Below are 27916 nucleotides of genomic sequence, written 5' to 3' on the forward strand. Positions count from 1 at the left end.
CGGGGATGACCCTATATTTCTGACTTACCCAACTGTATTGATAGTATTGCCATTCACTGAGTTAGGGGATGCTGAAAGAAGACTAGCCAGAAAAATTCAGAGCTTTATTGGGTATTATGTCTCCTCCTGGAGGCTTTAAATCTTTAGAAAGTAAACCCTTCATTGTATCTTTCACAGTACGCAGCACCAGGTCTTTCACATCATGGGTCTTCAGTAAGTAATTGCTGAAATAGAGCGCCATTATTGCATATCCAACAAGCAACCAGTGATGAGGAATTAATCCTTTATGACAAGAAACACCGCCAAAGTCCTGTCCTAGCCAGGCTGGTTAAAGGCAGCAGCACTGAAAACTTACAAACACAGCCAAAAAAGTAGAAACAGAAATAATAAGAGAACAAATCTCTGTGAGCAGATATATGTAGGCAACGATTATTAATCTGGACATGAATTCTGCCAGAAGGGTGGGGTGATCTTAAGTAGTCATAGATGCAAAAAGGAACTAAGCAAAAGAAAAATGGTTTAGTCACCAAAGGAGAAGATCAGAGGCATTATTATGTGACAGAAGTTATAACAATCAGAATTATGAAAGGCTTTTGTTTTATGTTGTATCTAAGAAACCACAGTCAGAGTAACTAAAAAAAAAAGAAAATAGAAAAAAAGAGAAGATACATTAATATGGATATCATTATGTAGGGTATACAATTTTAAAGAACAGTACTAAATTATTTGAAGTGAAAGGAAGACTGAGGAGAAAATGTGAAGAGAATAAGGCACATAAGTGAGTAGAATCAAAGACAGGATGAATTAATGTAAAGTGTAAACTCAATGGATGAGAAGTAAAGGCCAAGATAAATTATAGGAGGTGAAAGGAGCAGCAGGAGTACAGGGAGGGAAGGCTTGAAACAAACACGCCAAAATCAGATGAAAAAGCCAAGTGGAGCAATAGGGGCAGGTGAAAAAGATTAACATTTTTTAAATCCTTTTTTTTAAAAAAGCAAACCCCCACAGAATTATGAGAAAAAGAGTCAAGGGTCCAACATCAGGCAAAGACGCATGCAGAGTCATTATGAAAACTAAGTGTGTTTTCTGTTTAGTTTGGTTGCTTTGTGAATCTGGAACCATTTTGACATGTGGAAATATTCATTTTGATGTGCTTAAAGTGTATTGATTATGGTAATGTTTTTTTCTGTGTTAGTTGCAGTCCATTGTGATTTCCTATGGGCTACTGTAATTGCTTTTTAACCTGCTCTGTTGGCTAATTTGGCTTGGGGGCATCAAGGTGACCTCTGCGTGTCAGCCTCACTATGATTACAAGACAGGAGTAGCAAAGTCCACTCCAAGAAGAGAAAGTCACAAAGGTGGGGTATCTGCATGTACATCCCAGAGAGGAGCACCAGTTAGGGCCATGAGCGCTGAGGAAAACACAAAAAGGACTATTTTGTCTTTGCCACTCACTGATCCAGTGGCTTTCTACTCCGGGCTGTGTGGAAGGCAGCAATAGCTTTGGCCCTAACAGTTATTTGGTAGAATTTCCCACGTTCACTTATTGACCTTAGAAGAAGAGAAACCACATCTGGGTCTGCTGTCATGATTCTTACATTTTGCGTTTTCATTCATTGTTCTATTCCTGTTTTTTGTTTTTTTAATTAAAAGAGCTCTCAGAATTCCTGTAACATATCATTTATATTCTGGGATTACCTGATCAGATATGCGAACTGTCAGTTTCAAGTAAGTTTTCTACACATATCAGCATCACTGCCCAGGTCTGTGACTACCTCTGGGATTATGCATTGATATCTGTGGTATGTCAGCTATGAAAAAGGAAAATGATCCAGTGTGAAAAAAGTCAGTGTACTCCACACCAAGGTCCTTTATCGTATCTTTATTTTACCATTTTGTCCTTCATCATGTCAGATATTAATGAATATATATATGTATATATCAATAGCAAGCATTTATTGAGCTCTTTACTATCAAGTAGTATGCTCGTAATCCTTGAAAGAGCCATATGAGGTAAGCTCCATGATGACCTTCACTTTACAGAGGAAACGAAGACTTAGAAAAGGTAAGAAACTTGCCTATGATGGCTCGCTGCTTTTTTTCATAGGAACAATATTGTTTCTTTGATTAAAAAACCTCAGAGCACTGTATTACTTGTATTATCAAGTATAAACTCTCAGCCAGACATTACATATATAAAATCACATGCTTTTTATCCCACCATAATACTTCAGCATAAAATTTTCCTCATCAAGACTTCCCTATAATGGTTTGTTCTTCCCTTATTTGATGTACCACATCATGATCTGACACTGCAAATTTTATATATGGGATTAAAGTCATGATAAAGTCATTCCCTATATTCTAATATTTTGGTTTCATATCTTCATTTTTTAATAAAATGAAATATTACAGATAAAATTCAAGTCTTATTTGTTCTTTTCTTCAGATCTATTTCCTTCTCACCTTCTCTAGAAGCAGCTATAATTACAAATTTGGGGAGGAGCTTCCAGTATGGTTTTTATGCTTCTTATTACAGATATATGCATCTTTAAACAATATGTATCATTTCCATATGCACTTGTAAAATTTACATAAATGTCAGTGTACTTCATGTTTTCTGCAACTTGCTTTTTTCATCCCACATAGTTTTTGATAGCCATCTACACTGTAGTTGTAGATTTTAATTTCTCTGCAACCTATGAATTGTCCTGTGATTGCAATGAACTTGAAAATGAAGCTTATTCCAAAAATCTTGAATTACTCCCTGTGTGACAGGGAGGAAAAACTCTTGCCTGAAGAACTTTCTGCCACCTTTGATTTGAAGAGTAGGGTGGGGTGTCTTTCAATGTGAGCTGCAGTTCTGAGGTAAAAAGCATCTGGTGAGGGCTGGGATAATATGTGCTGACTGGGTGAGGGAATGAGGCATAGTTTTAAAATACAGTTGTGCCTGGAGCATATGCTACTTAAAATCCCACTCTTCCCTCCCAGCAAGATCCTGTCCCGCTGGTGTTGATGGCTGTATTCCTCTACTCTGGAAAAAACACAACTAGAGTAGACAAACATCTCTTTGGCATTTGTCCAATCCATAGTTAAAGACTTAGGTCTGAACCTTCCCTCTGTAGTTGGTGAACATTTGTTGAACACCAACAGTGAAGTATTCACAGGAAATGCAGCTGTTTGCAATATCATTTCCATCTAAGAAAGAGCCTTGCTATGTTTTTCTCTCTGTCTTTTATTAAAGGTCCACACATGTTCCTGTTGGGGAGGATCAAGTCCAGCACATGGAACTAGCTCAGGATCTAGCACAAGGTTTCAACAAGAAGTATGGGGAGTTCTTTCCAGTGCCCAAGTCCATTCTAAGTAAGTAACAAACTTATAATTGTTACATCAGGGTATATTCTAAAGAGAGGATTGGACAATAGACAGGCTTGGAACTTTCTTGGGACTAAGCTCAGCGTTCCTGTAGACAGTCTTCTGGATCTGTAACTAGAGTCCTCATTGTTTTCTGCAGTGTAGGACTAGTAAGTAGACCATGTTGGATTATTGAAAAAGATGTTGGATTATTGAAAAGGATAACTAAAAATATTTTAAAAGTATGGAAGAGACTAAAAAATTTAAGTAATAGTATTTATAAAGTAGTATATAATTTACAAAGTATAAACAGATGCTTCTTGACTTATATAATCAGGTCACATCCTGATAAAACCATTGTAAGTTGAAAACACTGTTAATCAAAAATGCATTTAACACATCTAACCTACTGAACATTACAGCTTAGCCTAGCCCACCTTCAGTGTGCTCAAAACACTTACATTAGTCCATAGTTGGGCAGAATCATCTAACACAAAGCCTATTTTATAATAAAGTATTGAATGTCTCATGTAATTTATTGAATACAATATGGGAAGTGAAAAACTGAATGGTTTTATGGGTATTTCAAGTACAGTTTCTACTGAATGGATATCACTTTTGCACCATTGTAAAGTTGAAAAATCATAATTCAAACCATTGCAAGTTGGGAACTGTCTGTATATACATATGTACATACATACATATATATACACACACATATATATATACTGTCTATATACAAACATATGTGTGTATATACATACATATATATGTATACACACACAAAGGGGAATTGATAATATACATACATACATACATATATATGTGTGTATACATATATAGATACACATACATATATATGTACACACACACACACACACAAAGGGGAATTGATAATTATTGCACTCTGTTTTCTTAAATGAGCAACTGAGATTGAACGTACAATCTACCAACTGAATCTGAAAAGTCAGCTTTAGCCTTTGAGGTTATGCTAGTCTGGAATCTTTTTGAGGAAAGAAGCTGTAAATCCCTGTCAGCATTTTGTAGCAATGTAAACTTGTGACAGGGGCAAAGATCAGTGAACCTAACCACTGTCCATCTTTATTAAGCTGAAAACATTGCAAAGAAGTATAATATGTGCTTAGTATCAATTCAGAAACAAAAGGCAAGTATAAATTTCTAAGTTATTCCAGCAGTTCACACAAATTTAAGGTACTCCTTGCATTGAAATCAACCTTATTTTAGGCAATAAGTAATAGTTTAATGTTTTGGCTTTATTTTACCTATTTCAATTTTATATGCATCTGTACTAGCCATAAATAGGTAATTAATAACACTACTTTATTAAGCACAGCTTAACATCTTGATTCTATCAGAGCAGTAAACAAGTCACTTCTCTCTTATGTGTATGTGAGAGAGAGAGAGAGAGTGAGTGTGTGTGTGTGCATGTGTGTGTGTTGGTATGTACTTATATAATCCTGGGTAAAGAAATGGAAGGACTGCCACAAATTGTTAAAATTAGGGGACAGGAAAGGCAGGGGCTGTGGGTGGGAATGATTAAGTATTAGGGAAGAGCAGAGAGGAAAGAGAGAGGAAGAGGGAAGAAATAAACAGTCCTTCCTAAAAAGGTGCACACAGCAAAAACAGTACGATGATATGATTTCATTTGTGTAAGATTATACATTTTGTGCAGATATATGCATTAAAAGATGCCCCAAAATATCAACAGAATGTTAACATTACAATCACATATTTTCAGATTATCTTTATTTTTATGCTTGAATTTTTCACAATGAGTATTTGCTGTTTGTATAAAGAGATGAAAATAATGGTCGTTGGATATTGTTGGCATTTTTAAGATCTAGAGAGTGACATTCCTGGTGATTTGTTTGTTTTGTTTTTGTTTTGGGTGTGTGTGTGTTGGTGTCTTTAACCTAGCATCCATGAAGAAGGTAAAATCCCTCCGTGATCCTTCTGCCAAAATGTCGAAATCAGACCCTGACAAACTGGCCACCGTCGGAATAACAGATAGCCCGGAGGAGATAGTGCGGAAATTCCGCAAGGCCGTGACGGACTTCACCTCGGAGGTCACCTATGACCCGGCCGGCCGCCCGGGCGTGTCCAACCTGGTGGCAGTGCACGCCGCGGTGACGGGGCTCCCCGTGCAGGAGGTGGTGCGCCGCAGCGCGGGCTTGGACACTGCTCGCTACAAGCTGGCCGTGGCAGACGCCGTGATTGAGAAGTTTGCCCCAATTAAGCGCGAAATTGAAAACCTGAAGCTGGACAAGGACCATTTAGAGAAGGTTTTACAAGCTGGATCTGCAAAAGCCAAAGAATTAGCATGCCCTGTGTGCCAGGAGGTGAAGAAATTGGTGGGTTTTCTATAGGAGGTTTCAGCGAAATCACAGAAAGACTTTTGTGCCTTGCATTCCATACATTCTGAAAACAGCAGCTTTCCTCACAAGCAAAAAGTTATAGTTTTGGGACATTTACTTTGGCATAGCTGATTATTGGCTTCATTTGATGAATATTACTTTGTAGCTTTGAAATACGACAGTGTTCCAAATCCCATCAACAAAATGCTTTGAACAACAAAGACAAAAATTAAAGCAGCCATAGCTGTCTGAATCCCTAATTATTGAGGCACACTCCTTGGCCTACACAAATGTGATTGAGGTAAGGAGTAATTTGGGAAATGGAGTACATTTGTGCCTGTCTCTGGAGTACTTACTCTAACAGATGCACACTTTATCTACTTCATCCCTTTTATAAAGCAATATTTAGAGGTCTTAGAAGAATTCTTGACATGCCATTTGATGAGATGCCAATTTGTATTCAGATCTCATAAAAACAAGTCCATTCTTATAATTTGTTTGTCACTGAGATGGTGCCTGATTTAATGTATTTAAGCTGCTTAACTTGCTTTCCAAGAGATGACACCAACTGTTCCAGCAATAATTTGTTTTTTAATTTAGAGATATGGGATATGATCTTATAAGGAAGTTGCATTATTTCAACTTGATTTATTTATTGTACAAGAGCCCAAGTCCCTGAATTATATTCTTAATAAGTATTTTCTTGCATTCATTTCACTTTAGTCTCACTAATCCCCTGTGAATTAGGAGACTTATTGCCATTTTATACATGAGGAAAGTGAGACTCAGAGAATCCAATTAGCTTGTACAATATCACTCCGTAAAAGAAGCAAATGTGAGAGTAAAATCCTTACACTTTATTCTTAAGAATAGTGCTTGTTTCATCCATACCGAAAAAACAATGCTGAAAGGCAGCATTTTTTAGACTCTAAACATTCTGATTTTGAAGGTGGGTATTGGAACGACTGATGATGTTTATATCAGTAATTCAGCCAATAGATGCCGACTTAAAATCAGATTCAGCCAACTGCGGTCACATTTACCCATCAAAATCCCTCAGGCAGGTCCCAAGTTCTCCCGTCCATCCTGATTGCAGAGACACTTTGAAATAGGTTCTGCCAGACTACAATGGTAGTCAAGACTGACAAATCAGATATTCCCAATGACTGACAGCTTCTCATCTTGCCTCTATCTCAGTTAAGTAATGTCACCCTATTTTTTTGAGAAGTGTCTGTTCATATCTTTGGCCCACTTTTTGATGGGGTTTTGTTTTTTTCTTTTAAATGTAAGTTCTTTGTAGATTCTGGACACTAGCCCTTTGTCAGATGGATTGCAAAAATTTTCTCCCATTCCATAGGTGACCTGTAGGTATCACTCTTGTGACAGTTTATTTTGCTGTGAAGGAGCTCTTTAGTTTAATTAGATCCCATTTGTCTATTATGGGTTTTGTTGCCATTGCTTTTGGTGAAGTCTTTGCCCATGCCTATGTCCTGAATGGTATTGCCTAGGTTTTCTTCTAGGGTTTTTATGGTTTTAGGCCTTATGTTTAAGTCTTTAATCCATCTTGAATTAATTTTTATATAAGGTGTAAGGAAGGGATCCAGTTTCAGCTTTCTGCATTTGGCTAGCCAGTTTTTCCAACACCATTTATTAAATAATCCTTTCCCCTTTGCTTGTTTTTGTCAGGTTTCTCAAAGATCAGGTAGTTATAGATCTGTGACGTTATTTCTGAGGACTCTGTTCTGTTCCATTGGTCTATATATCTATTTGGGTACCAGTGCCATGCTGTTTTTTTATGCAGTCAACAAACGTGATAAAAAGCTCATCATCATTGGTCATTAGAAAAATGCATCACGCCTGTAATCCCAGCACTTTGGGAGGTCAAGGCGGGTGGATCACGTGGTCAAGAGATCGAGACCATCCTGGTCAACATGGTGAAACCCCGTCTCTACTAAAAATACAAAAAATTAGCTGGGCATGGTGGCGCATGCCTGTAATCCCAGCTACTCAGGAGGCTGAGGTGGGAGAATTGCCTGAACCCAGGAGGCGGAGGTTGCGGTGAGCCGAGATCGTGCCATTGCACTCCAGCCTGGGTAACGAGCGAAACTCCGTCTCAACAAAAAAAAAAGAAAAGAAAAATGCAAATGAAAACCACAATGGGATACCTCTCATGCCAGTTAGAATGGCACTCATTAGAAAGTCAGGAAACAACGGGTGCTGGAGAGGATGTGGAGAAATAGGAACACTTTTACAGTGTTGGTAGGAGTGTTAATTAGTTCAATCATTGTGAAAAGCAGATTTCTCAAGGATCTAGAACTAGAAATACCATTTGACCCAGAAATCTCATTACTGGGTATATACCCAAAGGATTATAAAGCATTCTACTATAAAGACACATGCACGTGTATGTTTATTGTGGCACTGTTCACGATAGCAAAGACTTGGAACCAACCCAAATGCCCATCAATGGTAGACTGGATAAAGAAAATATGGCACATATACACATTGGAATACTATGCAGCCATAAAAAAGGATGAGTTCATGTCCGTTGCAGGGTCATGGATGAAGCTGGAAATCATCATTCTCAGCAAACTAACACAAGAACAGAAAACCAAACACCACATATTCTCATTCATAAGTGGGAGTTGAACAATGAGAACACATGGACACAGGGAGGGAACATCACACACTGGGGCCTGTAGGGGGGTGGGAGGCCTAGAGGAGGGTTAGCATTAGGAGAAATACCTAATGTAGATGACAGGTTGATGGATGCAGCAAACCACTATGGTACATGCATACCTATGTAACAAACCTGCCCGTTCTGCACATGTACCCTAGAACTTAAAGTATAATTTAAAAAAAAGTAATGTCACCCTAAAACCTAGCTTCTCTGCACTTCCATTTCCCACACCTGAAAATGAAAATGATATTCCTGACTTATAAACCAAGACCTGTTACCAAGATCGATTTTGTAACAGAATTGCTTATAAGTTTTTTGTCAGTAAGGACCGTGTTCACCATTTTTAAATACATAACTAGTTTGTTGAGCAAAGGATTTTTGCTCATGTTTCTTAGGAAGTAGAGTGGTCCTTGTGTAAGAATAGATACAAATCCACGAAACTTTGCATCCCAGAATCCTAATTAAAAGATCCTTTTTAGGATTCTGGGAGCTACCCTGGATCATGGGAAAAGGATACATTTTGCCTTTTATATCTTATATTGGAATGGGATGTCTGTAAGTCCTAGAACCTCTTTGAGCGTATTTCTTACAAGACTCTTTCTTTTTTCCCCTTCAAAGGAAACTTTGAAAGGATTATGAATACTGGAAATCACAAAATTAAAGATAGATCTATCAAGCCAATTGTTTATCTGCCTGTGTGGTTTTTACCCCCTTGAGATACCTTTCCTCCACAGAACTAAGGTATTATGGGAAGAATTTCAGAGGAGAAAAACAGATAACTTGTGATAACTTCTAGGGATCAAACTTTATGCATTGGTGAGGGTGGACTTGTATGCAACCTGTTGTTACTTTTTTTTAAGTGACTCAAATGTTCAAGTCCAAACTTGGCCCATAATGATTAAAAGAAGCTTGCCCAATTAATCAGTATTAATCAGGATTCTTCAGAGAAACAGAACTAATAGGATATATATTTATATATTAGAGCATTTATTATGAGGATTAGCTCCTATGATTAGGGAGGCTGAGAAGTCCCATGATAGGCTATGTGCAAGCTGGACACAACAAAGATGATGGTGAGATACAGTCCAAGTCCTCAGGCTGGACAACCAGGGGGATCAATGATGTAACTCTCAGTCCAAAGCTAAAGTCTTGAGAACCTGGAGGGCCACTGTAAGTCCCAAAGTCTGAAGGCCTGAGAACCAGGAGCTCTGAGCTCTGATGTCCTAGGACAGAATAAGGTGAAATCATAGCTCAAGAAGAGAGCAAATTTTCCCTTCCCCTCTCTCCTCTCTCTCTCTCTCTCTCTCTCTCTGTGTGTGTGTATATATATATATATAATTACACTTTAGGTTCTGGGGTACATGTGCAAAACATTCAGGATTGTTGCATAGGTACATACATGGCAATGTGATTTGCTGCCTCCATCCCCCCATCACCTATATCTGGCATTTCTTCCCCTGTTATCCCTCTGCAACTGCCCTACCCCTGCTGTCCCTCCGCTATTTCCCCCCAACAGACCCCAGTGTGTGATGCTTCCCTCCCTGTGTCCATGTATTCTCATTGTTCAACACTCGCCTATGAGTGAGAACATGTGGTGTCTTTTTGTTCTTGTGTCAATTTGCTGAAAATGATGGTTTCCAGATTCATGCATGTCCCTACAAAGGACACAAACTCATCACTTTTTATGGCTGCATAGTATTCCATGGTGTATTTGTGCCACATTTGCCTTGTCCAGTCTATCATTGATGGACATTTGAGTTGATTCCAGGTCTACCACAGTGCAATCAAATTAGATCTCAGGATTAAGAAACTAACTCAGAGCTACACAACTTCATGGAAACTGGACAACTGGCTCTTGAATGTTGACTGGATAAACAATGAAGTGAAGGCAGAAATAAAGATGTTCTTCGAAATCAACGAGAACAAAGACACAATGTACCAGAATCTCTGGGACACATTTAAAGCAGTGTCTAGAGGAAAATTTTTGGCAATAAATACCCACATGAGAAGCAAGGAAAGATCTAAAATCGACACCCTATCATCAAAATTGAAAGAGCTAGAGGAGCAAGATCAAAAAAAAAACTCAAAAGCTAGCAGAAGACAAGAAATAACTAAGAGCAGAACTAAAGGAGATAGAGACACAAAAAGCCCTTCAAAAAATTAATAAATCCTGGAGCTGGTTTTTTGAAAAGATCAACAAAATAGACCACTAGCCAGATTAATAAAAAAGAAAAGGGATAATAATCAAATAGATGCAATGAAAAATATAAAGTGGATATCACCACAGATTCCACAGAAATACAAACTACCATCAGATATTACTACAAACAACTCTGTGCACACAAACCAGTAAACCTGGAAGAAATGGATACATTCCTGGACACTTGCACCCTCCCAAGCCTAAACCAGGAAGAAGTTGAAACCCTGAGTAGAGCAATAACAAGGTCTGAAGTTGAGGCAGCAATTAATAGCTTACCAACCAAAAATAGCCCAGGTCCAAATGGGTTCACAGCTGAAATCTACCAGACATACAAAGAGGAGTTGGTACCACTCCTTCTGAAACTATCCCAAACAATCCAAAAAGAGGGAATCCTTCCCAAATCATTTTATGAGACCAACATCATCCTGATATCAAAACCTGGCAGAGACTCAACAGGAAAAGAAACCTTTAGGCCGATATCCATGATGAACATAGATGCAAAACTCTTCAATAAAATACTGGCAAACTGATTGCAACAGCACATCAAAAAGCTTATCCATAATGATCAGGTAGGCTTCATCCCAGGGATGCAAGGCTGGTTCGACATATGCAAGTCTATAAACGTAATACACCACATAAACAGAACCAAAGACAAAAACCACATGATTATCTCAATAGATGCAGAGAAGGCCTTCAACAAAATTCAACAGGCCTTTATGCTAAAAACTCTCAATAAACTAGGTATCGATGGAATGTATCTCAAAATAATAAAAGCTGTTTACAACAAACCAACGGCCAATATCATACTGAATGGGCAAAAACTGGAAGCATTCCCTTTGAAATCTGGCACTAGACAAGAATGCCCTCTCTCACCACTCCTATTCAATATAGTACTGGAAGTTCTAGCCAGAGCAATCAGGCAAGAAAAAGAAATAAAGGGCATTCAATTAGGAAAGGAGGAAGTCAAATTGTCTCTATTTGCAGATGACATGATTGTATATTTAGAAGACCCCATCGTCTCAGCCCAAAATCTCCTGAAACTGATAAGCAACTTCAGCAAAGTCTCAAGATACAAAATCAATGTGCAGAAATCACAATCATTCCTATACACAAATAACAGACTTAAAGAGAGCCAAATTAAGAATGAACTGCCATTCACAATTGCTACAAAGAGAATAAAATACCTAGGAATACAACTAACAAAGGATGTAAAGGACCTCTTCAAGGAGAACTACAAACCACTGCTCAAGGAAATAAGAGAAGACACAAACAGATGGAAAACATTCCATGTTCATGGTTAGGAAGAATCAATATTGTGAAAATGGCCATATTGCCCAAAGTAATTTATAGATTCAATGCTATCCTCATCAAGCTACCTATGACCTTCTTCACAGAACTGGAAAAAAACACCTTAAACTACATATGGAACCAAAAGAGAGCCCACATAGCCAAGACAATTCTAAGCAAAAAGAACAAAGCTAGAGGCATCATGCTACCTGACTTCAAATTATACTACAAGGCTACAGTAATCAAAACAACATGGTACTGGTACCAAAACAGAGATATAGACCAATGGAACAGCAGAGGCCTTGGAGGCAACGCCACACATCTACAACCATCTGATCTTTGACAAACCTAACAAAAACTAGCAATGGGGAAAGGATTCCCTGTTTAATAAATGATGTTGGGAAAACTGGCTAGCCATGTGCAGAAAGCAGAAACTGGACCCCTTTCTGACACCTTACACTAAAATTAACTCCAGATGGATTAAAGACTTAAACATAAGACCTAACACCATAAAAACCCTAGAAGAAAACCTAGGCAAAACCATTCAGGACATAGGCATAGGCAAGGACTTCATGACTAAAACACCAAAAACATTGGCAACAAAAGCCAAAATAGACAAATGGGACCTAATCAAACTCCAGAGCTTCTGCACAGCAAAAGAAACAGTCATTAGAGTGAATCAGCCACCAACAGAATGGGAAAAAATTTTTGCAATCTACCCATCTGACAAAGGGCTAATATCCAGAATCTACAAAGAACTAAAGCAGATTTACAAGAAAAAAAAGAAACCCATTAAAAAGTGGGTGAAAGACAAGAACAGACACTTTTCAAAGACATTTATGAGGCCAACAAATGTATGAAAAAATGCTCATCATCACTGGTCATTAGAGAAATGCAAATCAAAATCACATTGAAATGCCATCTCATGCCAGTTAGAATGGAGATCATTAAAAAATCTGAAGACAACAGATGCTGGAGAGGATGTGTAGAAATAGGAACACTTTTACACTGTTGGTGGGAGTGTAAATTAGTTCAACCATTGTGGAAGACAGTGTGGCATTTGCTCAAGGACCTAGAAACAGAAATTCCATTTGACACAGCAATCCCATTACTGACTATATATCCAAAGGATTATAAATCATTCTATGATAAAGACACATGCACACGTGTGTTTGTTGCGACCCTGTTTACAATAGCAAGCTAGACCTGGAATCAACCTCTGTCTAGTTAGGCCCTCAACTGATTGGATGTCAGCTCACTTTGATGAGGGCATATCTTCTTTATTGAGACTACTGATTCAAAGGCCAATCTCTTCGAGAAACACTCTGACACACACACCCAGAGTAATGCTTTACCAGCTATCTGGATATCCCTTAACCCAGTCAAGTTGACACAGAAAATTATCCATCACACCCAGTGACCTCAGGAAGTTGATAAAAGAGCCAAGGCTGGAATCTAGATCTATTTTCATGTCCCTTCCACTTATCATTTATAGGCCCTTCAGAGTCTTTCTAATGGAGATGAAAAATGGGGGAGAAACCTGATTTTTATTTTTTCTGTATGTTTTGTGGAGAGTTGAAATGGTGAAACATATTTCAGATGGTAATAATAATGGTAATGTAGCTTGGTGATCTGAAACCTTGCTTCAAACCCACTTGGACAACTGGTCACTCAACACAGTGGGGGTGTTTTGCCCTTTGTAGGTGCCTCATAAACATTTATCAAAAGTATGTGTCAGAAAATGGGCTAGAGATTTCTAATAAAGTGTGAATTTTTTTTTTGCAAAAACCCTCCTGATGTACACCATCAAGATGCTTATCATAAAACAGTAACACTAGTGAGTTCCCATTGTGTATCAGGCACCATACTACATGTCTTACAACAGTCTTTTTCCAAGTGGGGTCCCCAGAACGGCAACGTGAGCATCACCTGAGAACTCATTAGGAATGCAGATTCTCTGACTCTACCTCAGACCTATTGAATAAAAAACCTGGAGGCATGGTGGCACACGCCTGTAGTCCCAGCTACTCAGGAGGCTGAGGCAGGAGAATTGCTTGAACCCAGGAGACGGAGGTTGCGGTGAGCCGAGATGGCGCCATCGCACTCCAGCCTGGGTAACAAGAGCAAAACTCTGTCTCAAAAAAAAACAAAAAAAAAACCTGGAGGATGAATCCAGTAATTGGTGTCTTCACCTTCCAGGTGATATAGATGCATGCTGAACTTTGAGAACCATTGCTTAATTTGCATTCTCTAATTTAATCTGCAAGTCAATAAAGTAGATACTGTTATCCACCTCAGATTGCAAAAGTTGAAACTGAGGCATGGGAGGCTGAGCTACTTGCTCAATGTGGTTCTAAATGTAGCTTCTAAAGGAAGATTCCGGTTTCAAATTCAGGTCACCTAATCCAGAGCCCCACTAGGCCTCAGTGACCTGTATTAATGTCTTTTCGTATGTACAGGGGCAATGTGCTTTAAGGCAACACTGTCCAATATGGTATGTGTCCATTTAGATTCTAAAAATTGCTTCCTTAGCAGCACTTTGAAGTACCCCATGGTTTCATGTGGTTAATGCCTATCATAGTGGATAAATACAGATGGAGAACATTTCTGTCATAGAACCGTCTATGGGTACTACTGCTTCAGTATTGAGTTTACTGGTTTTGCTTGTAATAGGTCAAATACGTAAAGTTCAGGACTCTTCCTGGAGAGTTCTTCAACTGGACAATTCATGAAGATAGTAAAAGGATTACTTGAGAATGACCATATAGTTTGCCAAACAACATTAAATAATAAGAGCTATTACAGTATGTATTATGTACTTGCCATATACTGAGCACTTTGTAAGTGTATTTATGTTCAGTATCTTATTTAATGTTTCTATCAGCTCTATAAGATAGAAACTATTAATACCAGTTTTTAAAGTAACCTTCAGTGACTTGCCAAAAGTCATACATTTATTATGTCTCTAGTTTCTCCTAATTAAGAACTAAGAGGCCGGGCGCGGTGGCTCAAGCCTGTAATCCCAGCACTTTGGGAGGCCGAGGCGGGTGGATCACGAGGTCAAGAGATCGAGACCATCCTGGTCAACATTGTGAAACCCCGTCTCTACTAATACAAAAAAATTAGCTGGGCATGGTGGCGCGTGCCTGTAATCCCAGCTACTCAGGAAGCTGAGGCAGGAGAATTGCCTGAACCCAGGAGGCGGAGGTTGCAGTGAGCCGAGATCGCGCCATTGCACTCCAGCCTGGGTAACGAGAGCGAAACTCCGTCTCAAAAAAAAAAAAAAAAAAAAAAAAAAAAAAAAAAAAAAAGAAAAGAAAAGAAAGAAATAAGAAGAACTAAGAAATCTCCCTTAACTATTGTGCTTAAGGGAGTAGTCTGCCGCTTCTCATTGAATCTAGAATCTTCTCCAAGTACTTGTGATACTCTCTTGTGTGTCCCATCATATTCTTAGCCCTCACTCTTCCTCCCTGCCTCCTTTCCTCCTCCCCCTGCTTATTTTAATGCTGTTACAATTATTCCCTCTAACGTTCTTCATTGTACACAGAGGAGTCTTTAGTTAGCTTTCAAATGCAGCCTTTGATTTCTTTCAGTTCGCCCTGTCAAGTGTTGTGTGCCAGTATTACTAGTTAAAGGGAATAACTCTGCATGTGACAATTCTTGGTCTCTTTCTCTTTAACACAAGGACTCTGTGTGTGTTCTCACTGACTGTGTGTCCTCCCTATGTGATCAGCATTCTCTTTTCAGTCTGTCAACTGGATGCGTCTTTTCAAATGTTTTGGCTGGGAAGAGTCAATCTCTCCCTGAGATTAAGCTGAAAACAAATTGCCTATCACTAGCACTTAACATTTTCAAACCCCTTTCAAACCACCCCCCTTAAGGAGAACAACCTGAAGGCTTTACTGTTAATCATTTTAAGTCCTCATATGTTAACTCTTAACAATTCTGTTATATTGGCCAGGCAGGGATTATCTTCTTTCTCTAGGAAGGAAACGGTTTCGGGGCTTTGGTGACTTTATCCTCAGATATGTAATTCAGCATTATGACAGATGTTTGTGTAGGCACTGAGGAAATGCAATATGACTACAGTTTAGAGGAGGACACACAGAGATACCAACTAGCAAATACTGGCTGCACGTGGGAATGAGTAATTCACAAGAATGTTCAAGGAAGGAATATGATCTATATGGGATAAGAGAAAGGGCTTTTCAATAAAAAGTAGGACACAGAAACATGAGAGCATTTAGGGAAAAGCAAATCTATACAATATGTGGACAAGATTAGAATGGAAATATCATATGAAATTATAATATTTTATTATTCTTTTTTACCAAAAAAAACTGGCAGTTCCGTGAGGATTCACCTGATATACTCAGTGAACAAGCATTTGTGGAGTGCCTGGTTTGCATGTACCATTCAAGCACCAAGAATTAGAAATGACACACAGTCTCTACCCTCAGGCTCCTTGTCCACATGGAGATGGACACTGGAGGCCAGTGAGAGGTGGAATAGGAATTATGACCAACGTCTTCTGAGTCTTGTCCCTCTACTGTGCATTAGCTGTGGCATTAGCTCTTCATAACTTGAAATGTGGCTTCTAGATGTTGCAATCACTTAGCAGTCTTTGAATAAATAAAATATTTAATATTTGATATAACCATGTTGGCTCTATGGAATGCAAACTCTTTTTTTAATTGCATTTTAGGTTTTGGGGTACATGTGAAGAACATGCAAGATTGTTGCATAGGTACACACGTGGCAGTGTGATTTGCTGCCTTCCTCCTCTTCACCTATATCTGGCATTTCTCCCCATGCTATCTCTCCCCAACTCCCCCAACAGACCCCAGCGTGTGGTGCTCCCCTCCGTGTCCATGTGTTCTCATTGTGCAAACTCCTTTTTTAACAGGCCCTCCTCACTTCTACCCACCTATGCACATAGTGAAGCAGGCCTACAGTCGTCCTTTTCTTCTAAGTGTTTCTGATAATCAAATGATGTGACTTTATATCACTCTATTTAGGTTAAAATGGTCTGATTTTACAGATTTTCCTTTTTTTGAGTAATATATAAACATACAGGCTCTTCCTGGGAAAAAGCCACGTCCCATTTCATATCTGTAAATGTAGTGCGGAAGAAGTGCTGTGTGCTTGGCCTTTACCACCGGATCTCCCCACACCAGCCAGTTCTGTAGGGAAACCCATCGAGAGCAACGGTCAGTTCCAATAAATAGGCTGTTCAGAGAGTTCCCTGAGTTTGCAGTAGCCTTTCCTGAAAAGAGGCTTCTGTAATGATTTCCTTTTTTTTTTTAATGAGAGAATCTGTGGCTTATCCAGACATGACTGTAGGAACCAGTCCTGGGAAGAGAAGTGTTCCCATCACGAACCAGACGGCCAGTGAGCAAGAAAAGTGTTGTTCCTCAGTAATAATTCTAGAAGAAAGTTCCTGCACTGAAGGAGAAGGTGAGTACTCATGAGGATGAAGCCACGAAATTATTTTATTATAGTTTCCTCTCCTGGGTCCCTTATAGAAAAATTAACAAATAGAATTTCTGAGGTTGCTGATTCCTCAGTGAATTATTCTTCTTTCATTTTTTCTGTGCCTTCCTTTTCTACTTGCTGTTTTCTGGTCATATTTAAAGCTCCTTAATGCATAAAGGTCATCCTAACTCATCTCTTCCCCTTCCCTGTATCTAGGTCGTTGCCCAATTTAGCTGCTGCTGCCGTTTCTCTTCTCTATTGCTTTTCCTGCTTAGTTGCTAGAGAAACAAACAAACAATACAAACCCCCTCCTGAGCCCTTTTCAGCTTCGGCACTCTTATAGCCTGGTGCCTCAGCACTCCGCCCACGCCGTTGTTGCTGTTTGTCACGTGGCAGATGTTCCTGTCGAGCTTTTCCCTGCCTCCCATGTAGGTTTCATTACTTTCTTCCATGGCCTCCCTTGATGCCTAACGCTGCACACTTATATGGTAACTGAGTGTGTGTTGTGCTCCTGCTCTCTCTTGCTATTCTGCAGAAGCTACCACTGTGTGTCTCACTCTTAACCGCTATCAGTCCCGTTGTTCTTTCTGCCCCAGCCACCATCGAGACTTCCATTCTGCACTTCCATGCATTTCTCACACCTGCAACTTCATATTCACCAAACCATGTGTTCCTCCATGCTCCTCTAGTGATGACAGGACATTCTCATGCTCCTTTGATGTACTGGCATATTGACATGTTGAAGTAAATGAAAGGGCTTTGCCTTTAGATCCATATTAATACCAAATTAACAACCTCTGTATTAAGCAGAGGTTATAATTGCTTCCCTATCTCACTCTACTTCTTCCCCTAATATGTACAAATACATAGAGAACCCTTATTGTATTTATTGTTCAGATTTTTGTCACTTTACACATAGATTTGCCATGAAGTTTTTTTGACAGAGACTGCCAACTATCTCCCAGTATCTATTCTCTTTTTCCTCCTTTTGAAATGAGAGTTCCCTGATACCTCTCGCAGGATTGCAACAGGGGTGTGGCTCACCTGTTTGGTCACACCACTGCTCAAATCCCTAGCCAGAGCAGGAGCACACAGATGGGCAAGTACAGGGCCCAGGGAGAGTGCTTTGGGTCTGGCCGCACAGTAGTGTCTAGGGGTGGATACCTGCAACCCCAGTGCTACAGCGCTCTTTCAGCTTTGCCATCGCAGACAGCTTGAGTGTTAACCAGCTCAATGGACCCTCTGCGTTTTTGCAAGGGCAGGGGTCCAATGTCATAGCCTTCTGTATCCCAAGCTCTTGCCCAGTGTCCCGGAAGAATCAGGTAATACACAGGCTTGAGGATGAATGCAAGATTTTATCGAGTGATGGAGGTGGCCCTCAGTGAGATGGATAGGGAGCTGGAAGAATGGGATGGAATAGGAAGGTGATCTTCCCCTGGAGTTGGACTTACCAGCAGCTGGACTCCTTTCTGACCATCCCCAGCCAAACTTCTCCTGGCATTCAGCTGTTCCTCCTCTTCTCTTTTTATCTGCTGTGCTGTTCCACTGTCCATCTGCTGGTGTCCTGGTTTGCTGGTCTGCCCCTGGAGCCCGGGGTTCAAGGCTTATATGGTGCAGGATAGGGGGCATGGCAGGCTAAAAGGCAGCTTTGGGGACATAAAAACAGGAATGCCTGTTCTAATTTAGGGCCACAGGTATCCAGGCTTGAGGGTGGGGACTTTGTAGGGAGATCACCCTCTTCTACCCAGTATTTCCCTATCTCCTGTCCATATCACTTTTTAGTAATACAACCCTCACTCTGAATTTTATCAGAGCACATAGCCCCAGGTAGAGACTAAATTTCCCAGCCTACCCAATGTATGGGTCTGTAAATTAGCTCTAGCCAATGGGATATGAGCAAAAGTGATTTGTCACATTTTTTTAATTTCAGAGTCACATCTTTTTTAAAGCAAAGTCCTCCTCTTTGTCCACATATTCTGGAACAGCATGTTTGACCCATTGCTGAAAGCCATAAAGAAAAGACGGACAGAGTCAACCCCTCAGCAAGCACACAGCTCCCTTTCCACCCTGGACTACTCACCTACCTCTGGACTGTTGTGTGATGAAATAACTTTTATCATATTTAAGCTACTTTGTCTTGAGATCTCTGGGTTCCAATACTTTAGGTACTACTCCAACTAATGTACTAATCTTACTACACTCTTTGTCTAATGTCTTCTCTTCAACTAGATTGCTTCAATTCAGTGCAACCAACATTTTCTGAAAGCCTTCTCTGTGCTGAGGCAGCGAGTAGTTCTCCAGGTATGGTCCCCAGACAAGCAACATCAGAGTCACCTGGGAACTCATTAGATATGCAAATCTGCAGACTCCACCCCACACCTACTGAATGAGAAGTTCTAGGAGTAGGGATCAGTAATCAATTTTAATAAACCCTTCAGGTGATCTAGATGTACAGATGTTTGAGAATGATTGTGCTGGGATGAAGTGGGTCGGGGGTCGGGGCAGCACTAAAAATGAATAAAAACCAGCTTCTATCCTGAAGGAGTTTACACTGGGGAGACAGAGAGATACAGATAGATAATGTTATGAAAACATAATTATTATCTTGACTTTCTGCTATTTCCTGCTTCCTATTTTCATCAGATTAACTCACAATAATTTAGCCTATATTGTTTTTGTTTTTATATGTGATTATTTATAAACAGCCTAAAATTTTAGGCCATTTGGGCCTGTGCAAATCCTAAAAGGGGAAATAATTTGAAGTTACCTTGGTAGTAGAGTGAACAGAGATTTGATCACCAATATTGGAATCTTAGAATTGATGAGGATTTACTGAAACCGAGAAAGACAAGAATGGGGTGTTATTTTTCACAGTGGGTAGTAAAATTACAGTACTTATCACCCTGTAAAGGGTTATATGGCCTAGAAACAAAAACAATTGAGCATGGATTAGATTTATGAGTGAGAAAGTCATAAAATTCTAATAAGCATGAGTTAGGAATGTTCAAACTATTTCTGAAAATGTCTGATATCAATATCATAGAAGGAAACTACCATCTTTGCTGTCACCACCTCTCATTATGATCGTCAGTGTTCAGAACACTAGTCCAGACCAGGCTAGACTAATGTGGTATTGGTTGTGGGCTGGGAAGTAGACTGTGTGAGAATAAAGACTCTTGTCCCTAACGTGTTTTGTAGAAAACCTGTGAACACTTCAGATTTGATAGACGTTAAAGGTAGAGACAATAAGAGAGACAATGGATGCAACTCATAAAAGAAAATAATTATGATTTGAGATTAAAGCCAGTTTGCCATTATTCTTATTTACAAGAGACAAGCGAGATAATTGAAATCTGTAGATAATCCAAAACCTAAATAAAATATTATTATTACTGTACATAGCAAACTGATCTACTTACTGTCTTTGGCATAGGAGCCAGATACTTTGGACGGTGCTAACATGATGAAGAAGAATTAGCACATTCAAAATTTAGCCAAACCTGGGACTTAGTAAATCTATAATAGGTTCTTTGTGATAATGAAGACGTGGCAGCTGGCATTGCCCTACTTCCCCCAAATTATGTGACTCTTTAAAAAAAAGGTTTAATTTCCCCACCTACTATTAGGAACACAAAAGTCTTTCTGCATAGGTGCTAAAAATTATTTTAGCTTTGGCTCAAACATTTTTTAAATCCTGCAGTGTCTTTAAACTACTCTCAGTTCGGTAAGATACAGCCACTTTATTTCTTTTTCTCCCTTCTTTTTTCTTTTAAGAACTCTTCAAAATCCATCTTCTTTCCAAAAGTACTGTGAATCAGAATTTCTATTCCAAATAATTTGGAATCAAAAGTATTCAACAGTCTGGAGGCAAATGAAGTTTTTATTGCATTTTTATTGAGAGAAAATTGAACTGTGTGAGCAGGCTAGAGAGGGGCTCCTCTGTAAGGCTTCAGCATGCCCCACTGCTGTGCCCAGAAAGGACTCATGTTATAAGAATTACACCTGTGATCTGCTTCTGTTGACTGGCTGAGCCCAACAGGCCCCTGGGCATTGCCAGACAGGTTAACTCCTTCTTGAGCCTCAGGAACCTTCCACAAGAGGGCTTATATGGCTCCCATAGGTCTTTGTCTTTCTTCTTGTAACTTTCAAATATTTTCCTAATATGAAGAAGTGTTTGATAAACTATAACCATATTTCATCTTCACAAACGTCTATAATACGTAAGAATTACCATCCCCATTTTACAGACAAGTTTTCCCAGAGTATTTTGTTACCAACTTATCTGTTTATTGCAGTTGAAATTAGTACCATAAAATACTATCCTTTTTAAAAATCTTATGTGTTCTTGTTTGTAAGTGTCTTGGAATACAGATTTTTGCAAAAAGACTGAGGGTTTTTATTTTTGCATATTACTCCAGTATGAATCACAACATTGGGCAGAGAGTAAATGCTAACTGATGGAAAACAACCCTGATAAGAGAGAGGTTAGAGGTTGCAAATTCAGATGGCTTAAGGAGATAGATAAGTACGTAAAACCATTAGATCATTTTACAACTATTTATTCAGTGCTTATTATATGCCATGCAATGTTCTAGTCACTGCGTGTACAGCAATGAACAAAAGAGAAAAAAAATCCCTGCCCTCTTTGAATTGACATTGTAGGAGAGAGATAACAGACAATAAACCAGCAAGGAAAGGCAGGTGGCCAGGTGATGAGTGCTATGTAGACATAGAAAGAAAATGGAGATGGACCATTATGAACTGAATTGTGATTTTCCCAAATTTACATGTTGAGATCCTAGTCCCAGGATGGCAGAATGTGACTGGGAAGATGGGCCTTTTAAAGAGATAATTAAGTTAAAATGAGAGCATTAGGGTGTATCCTAACCCAATATGATTTGTGAGCAGAGGGGATTATGACACACAGACAAATACCCAGAGAAAAGACCATGAGAGGACATGGCAAGGGGGTGGGCATCCACAGAGGCAAGAAAAGCAGCCTCAGGAGAAATGAAACCTGCCAGACCTTAATCTCAGCATTCTACCTCCACAACTGTGAGAAAATCAATTTCTGTGTAAGCCACTAGTCTGTGGTATTTTGTTATGGCAGCCCTAGCAAACTAATACAGGGTGCTTGTTTTAACAGAGTTTCAAAGGATGGTTTCATTTAAGCAGAAAACGGAATGAGGTGAGAAAGAAAGCAATGTGATATGTGAGGGAAAACCAGTCCAGGCAGAGGGAATATCAAATGCAAAGGCCTTGAAGCAGAAGCATGCTCGACTTGTTTAAAAAGCAGCAAGGAGACCAGTGTGGCCAGAGTCGGGTAAATGAGAGAGACAGTGGAAGGAGGTGAGGTCAGAATGTTGATGGCGGGGGGGTGTGAAGGCTTTATAGGCCATGCTAAGGATTTTGGCTTTTACTCTAGGTAAGTGGGATTGGGAAGCCATTGCAGGTTTAGGTTATAAAATGTTCATGTTGGCTATTATGTTGAGAAATAGACTACGGGGTCAGAGATGGAAGTGGGAAGACCAGTTAGTTAGCTATTTTGATCACTCATGCAAAAGGGAAGGCTTGGAGTAAAATCATAGAGGGAAGTGGTAAGGCATGATAAGATTTGGAATACCTTTCAAGGTAGAGCTGACAAAATTTGCTGATAGATTGGTTGTGATATTTGAGAGAAAATAAAGAAGTCAAGGATAATTTAATGATTTTTGACATGAGAAGTTAAAAGAAGAGATTTTCCATTTACTGAGATGGGAAAGACTGTAGGAGGAACAGATATGGAAAGGTTAAGAGTTTGGATTTGGATATTTGGAGATATTAATTGATCAGCTGTATATTTAAAAGTAGAAGTTGGCTGAGTATGGTGGCCCACGTCTATAATCCCAACACTTTGGGAAGCCAAGGAAGGAAGGTTTCTTGAGCCCTAGAGTTTGAGACCAGCCTGAGCAACATAGTGAGATCCCCATCTCTACAAAAAATTTATTAAGAAATAGTTAGGCATGGTGGCATGAGCCTCTAATCCCAGCCACTCAGGAGGCCTAGGTGGGAGGATCAATTGAGCCTGGGAGGTCGAGACTGCAGTGAACCATGATTGTGCCTCTGCACTCCAGCCCGGGCAAGAGTGAAAGCCTGTCTTAAAATAAAATGAAATAAAATAAAATAAAAATAAACAAAAGTAGAAGTCAGAGAGAGGTCCAGGCTAATTAATTAATGAATTTCAAAGTCATTAATACATAGATAGCATTTTAAAGTCAGGAGTCTTGATGAAATCTCCAAATGAGTGGGTGTGGACAGGGAAAACAGGAGGTCCAAAGATTGATCCCGTTTAGAGGTAGAGAGAAATGAGAAAATACACAGCAGAGAGCCTGAGGTAGACAGCCCAGTGTGACAAAAGGAAAAGCAAGGTGGAGTACTGATTGCCTGAAAGCCAAGTGGAAAAGCTGTGTTCAGGAAAAAGACCAGTCTACGTCAAGTACGGTGAGGACTGAAAAAGGACTACTGGATTTAGCAGTGTGTGGATCACTGGTGACTTGATTAAAGCAGTTTGGGTGGAGAGTGGGGTCAAAAGTCTACTTGAATATATTTAAAAGGGAGTGGAAGGAGAAAAATTGGAGACAGTGTTCTTGCCAACCCTTTCAAGAACTATTGTTGTAAAGGGAAGCAGCAAAGTGCAACAGCATGACAGTGATACGGAATCAAAAGAGGGTTGTCTTACTGTCTTGGTCCATTTTTTGTTGCTATAACAGAATTCTCAAGACTGGATAATTCATAAAATAGGTTTATGTAACTCATAGTTCTGGAGGCTGGGAAGTTCATGATGGGGTCGCTGCATCTGGCACCTTCTGGTGAGGGCCTCATTCATGCCATGTCAAAACATGGTGGAGAAATGGAAGTGGAATTGGGCTTGTGGAAAAAAGGACAAAACAGTAGAGGCCACCTCACTTTATAACAACCCACTCTTCTCTCAGGAGCTAATCCATTCCTGCAAAAACTAATCCATTCTTGCGAAGAAACACTCGTCTGGCAAGAAAGACATTAATCTGCCTTAAATACTTAATCACGTCTTAAAGGCTCCAACTCCCAACACCATTACGCTGGCAGTTAAATTTCAACATGAGTTTAGGAGGGGAGAAACCACATCCAAACCATAGCAGTTACTTTTTAGAATGGGGGAAATAGTTGCATATTTGGATGGGAATGATCCAGTAGAGAGGGAGAATTTGATGATCGAGAAGTTAGAGAGGACAGTTACTGAAGTAATGGCCTCCTTGAGTAAGTATGAAGGAATGACATCCAACCTGTTCACATGTGGACAGGATTTAGATGGGAGACCAGAGAAGAGAGAAGGAAGAATATATGGACACAGAAGCAGATGAACTTCTATGTATGGAAAAAAAAAAAGTAGAAGTTCTCTTTGTTGCTTCAATTTTATCAGTGAAATAGGAATCAAGGTCCTCAGCAGAGGATTGGGATGAGGGAGGATGTGCTGAAGGTTTAAGGGGAGAGGAGTAGGAGGTGTGAAATAGTCATCTAGGGGAGGGGGAAATGCAGTAGAACTGCCAGGCAGGATATAGAGGGCTCTCTTGAGGCTAAGGAACATGAATTTACAATGAGATCAGTCAGCACAGTTGATTGTTTTGTTCCAACCACATTCCACTGTGTGGGTGTAGGCAGAGGCAGAACTTAGAACTGGATTTAACCTAGAGCTGGGCTTTGCCAGGTGATTGCAACAAAGGACAAAAAGGTAAAGCACCTGAATACATATGCCGGTCGCCAGGGTGTGAGTAAGAGCCCTGGCATTCTCACGGGGCAGGTTGGGAAGTAAGGATGTGTTGGGTGTGAAGATATAGAATGATGATAAAAATCAGTTGACTAAAGGTCCTGGTGGTGTCAACAAATTGAGAGAGTGAACTGGAAAAACAGGCAATGTTGGTCAGAGCTTGAAATTAAGATTATGGGGATTCAACTCTTGGTAATGACAAAGATTGAGATACGGCCCAAGGAATGACTGTTGATACAGAGTGGAAAAGGTAATCTCTGGAGGAGAAAAGGTCAAGAGTCTAGGGTATTATAAAGGTCATTTACTTCAATGTGAAACCACTAAAACTATGCTGGGAGAAGCACTAAAGAAAATGAGAATGATCCAGGAATCAAATCTTCAAGAAATGAGGAGGAGTGGTCTTTGAGTCTGTAGACTGATAGCATCATTTCCAAAACCTGGGGCAGTGGGGAAATTAAGGAAGAGAAAGGGATAATGACAGTATAACAACCTGGAAGTATCAATGAGCAAAGAGGACAATTTCCCTACCTCCAGCTGCCAGTATTGTGTGTAGCGTGGAGTACAAGATTCCCCACAATTCCAGCGCGAGCTAGGTAGCAGGCCTGAGCTGGGTCGTGAGTGTGGAGTTTTCCATGGTCAGCACTTTAGAAGATTATGTTGGGGGCATTCAAAAACCTGTGGTTGGCCATGGGGCTGTAATTTCTGAAAACTACAAATTGATCTTTCATCATTTAAGTCATTAGCAAACTTTCATAATTCCACTGTTTAGCCCTACTAGTCTGATTTCTAGTCAAACATTCGTTTTTGTATTTGAGAGGGAAGATGAGTAAGGAAGTGACTTACAGCTAATTTAATTCAATTCTTCTTGAGAACTTCCTTAGACTATCTCAGAAACTTCCAGATAGGACTGCTGTCCTAGAACAAGCTCTCTCAGATAAGAGAACCCGGAATATCTGGGGCTCCCCAGGCAGACACAGTCCGTCTAGGAATCTGCTCTGACTTCCTTCGGCAGCTTTGTTCCCAAGGTCTGGAGCCACTGGATGTGGCTGGGACTGGCTACGGTTGCCTTAGGCCACCATTTTGCTTGCTGTGTGTTCCATCTCAGTAATACCACTAAAATGACACCCTTTCTCTAGGCAAAGATGCTATTCTGCCCTGGATACTCTCAGCTTTTAGAGCTAATTCATCAGCATGAACAGTTTGATTTCCCAGAGTGCACCCACATTAGCCAGCAAGAGGAAGAGCACTGGAGTAAGTGATGGTGCAGTATCCCTGAAGTCATTTCCAAAAGAGGCATTCCAGAAATGTTTTGAGCAATCATTTGTCTAAGATATAGAATCCCAGGGTAATTTCTTAGAGGAACAACTCTCCTTTGTTACAAATTCTGGCATTTTTAAAGACACATCAGCCCCATTACTCTCTACACAAGTTCAATCCTTTAATTCTTTAAAATTTCTTATGTGATCAATTAAAACTATTCACTGTTATAGGTAGTGTAGTATGGCTGAGATCGAAAATACTTCTGATTTGGTGGATTTTGGATTAAACCCAGCATTGTGTCCCTTCTAATTTAGTCCACATCCACTTCAGCTACACGGCTTTTTAACATGCTAAGGAAGAAATGTAATAAAGAATAAAAGGTGAGCTAGTCATTGCTAAGAAGGCCAGCATCCTAGGTGCAAGGTGCTAATGGGATGGCAATTCAAGAAAGCAGAAGTCATTCTAGTTGGAAAGTCATAACTTGATCTCCAGTACCTATGTTTGTGATGGGGAAATTTTTGATGAAAAATAAAAAAGAGGGGAAAATAGAATGCTCCTTCAAAACATATTCTATGTCTTATTACATGGTCTGGCACAGGCACATAAGCCTACATGATACCTTGGCTCCCATAGGAAAATCCAATTGATTGGCATTCCTTTTCCAAAACTGTAACCTTCTGTGAAGATATATTAAGGTTGTCTCTCCTGATTATCTCTGGCCAAGTAGCATGCATTTATAGGAAAGGATATCATGGATGTGCTTGGAATAAGGCCAAACTCGTGCCCAAGTGGATAGAACCTCTGTGATGGTCTCATTAGTATCCACACGAACTGACTGCTAACCAGTCATCACAGCTTACCCTTTTCTGTGCTTTCATATCCTAATAAGGAGGAAAAAGTGTTACTTCTGGAGAAAGTGTGGGCAGGCAGAGATATGACCCAATCAAAGGAGGAGTCTGAACAGAAATTGTCCTACTCCTGGACCACTATTACCCATTTACAGGGATACTTGGCACTATCCAAGCGGATAATTAACTTTCACTTAACATTGTTCCATCTTAAGCTGAATCTTCTCCTTCACCATACTCTAAGATGATTAATCAATGTACCCAGCAATATACAAGATGTTGTATATAATGAAAGCATTAACATTGAGTCTCTGATTTCATGTTACAGTTCAGTTGGGGAGATGAAAAACTGATTAAGCATAGTCCCTCACAATTAGAAGAAATGGTCTTGCTTTGTAGGATACACATTAGCTGGTGCAAGAAACTTACCAATTTTTAACTAAATGGAGTTAAATAGCCAATCCTGTTTGTGCTCCTTTGCTTTACATTTTTCAGACATTCAACCAACAATTATTTGTTGAGGGCTGCCAGTTATAAGCAAGGCACCGTATTTAACTCAGGAAAAAAACATGGTAAACATGGTAATATTCCAAGGATATTAGTACTGATTAGTACCCCTCCCCACTAAATTCAGTGTGACATTCTAAACAAATA

At 39.7% G+C, this 27916-nt stretch overlaps 1 protein-coding gene across 4 annotated transcripts in view; it reads left to right on the plus strand.

Moving 5' to 3' along the window:
• WARS2 (tryptophanyl tRNA synthetase 2, mitochondrial) overlaps positions 1 to 21608 on the plus strand; it is a 130605-nt gene extending 108997 nt beyond the window's left edge. For 2 of the 4 annotated variants that reach the window (XM_021674144.2, XM_064372645.1), the window contains exons 5-6: positions 3245 to 3363; positions 5293 to 9090. In XM_021674144.2, the coding sequence (XP_021529819.2) occupies positions 3245 to 3363; positions 5293 to 5741 (568 nt within the window). In that variant the 3' untranslated portion in view covers positions 5742 to 9090. Of the gene's footprint in view, positions 1 to 3244; positions 3364 to 5292; positions 9091 to 17209; positions 17354 to 19301 lie in introns of those variants that run through there. The other 2 variants (XR_010341228.1, XM_064372646.1) reach the window with 2 other exon arrangements.
• The last annotated feature ends 6308 nt before the right edge of the window (positions 21609 to 27916 follow it).

Source organism: Aotus nancymaae, unplaced genomic scaffold (assembly GCF_030222135.1).
Source record: "Aotus nancymaae isolate 86718 unplaced genomic scaffold, 86718_ANA_hifiasm-v0.15.2.pri h1tg000007l, whole genome shotgun sequence".
NCBI classification, from domain to species: Eukaryota; Metazoa; Chordata; class Mammalia; order Primates; family Aotidae; genus Aotus; species Aotus nancymaae.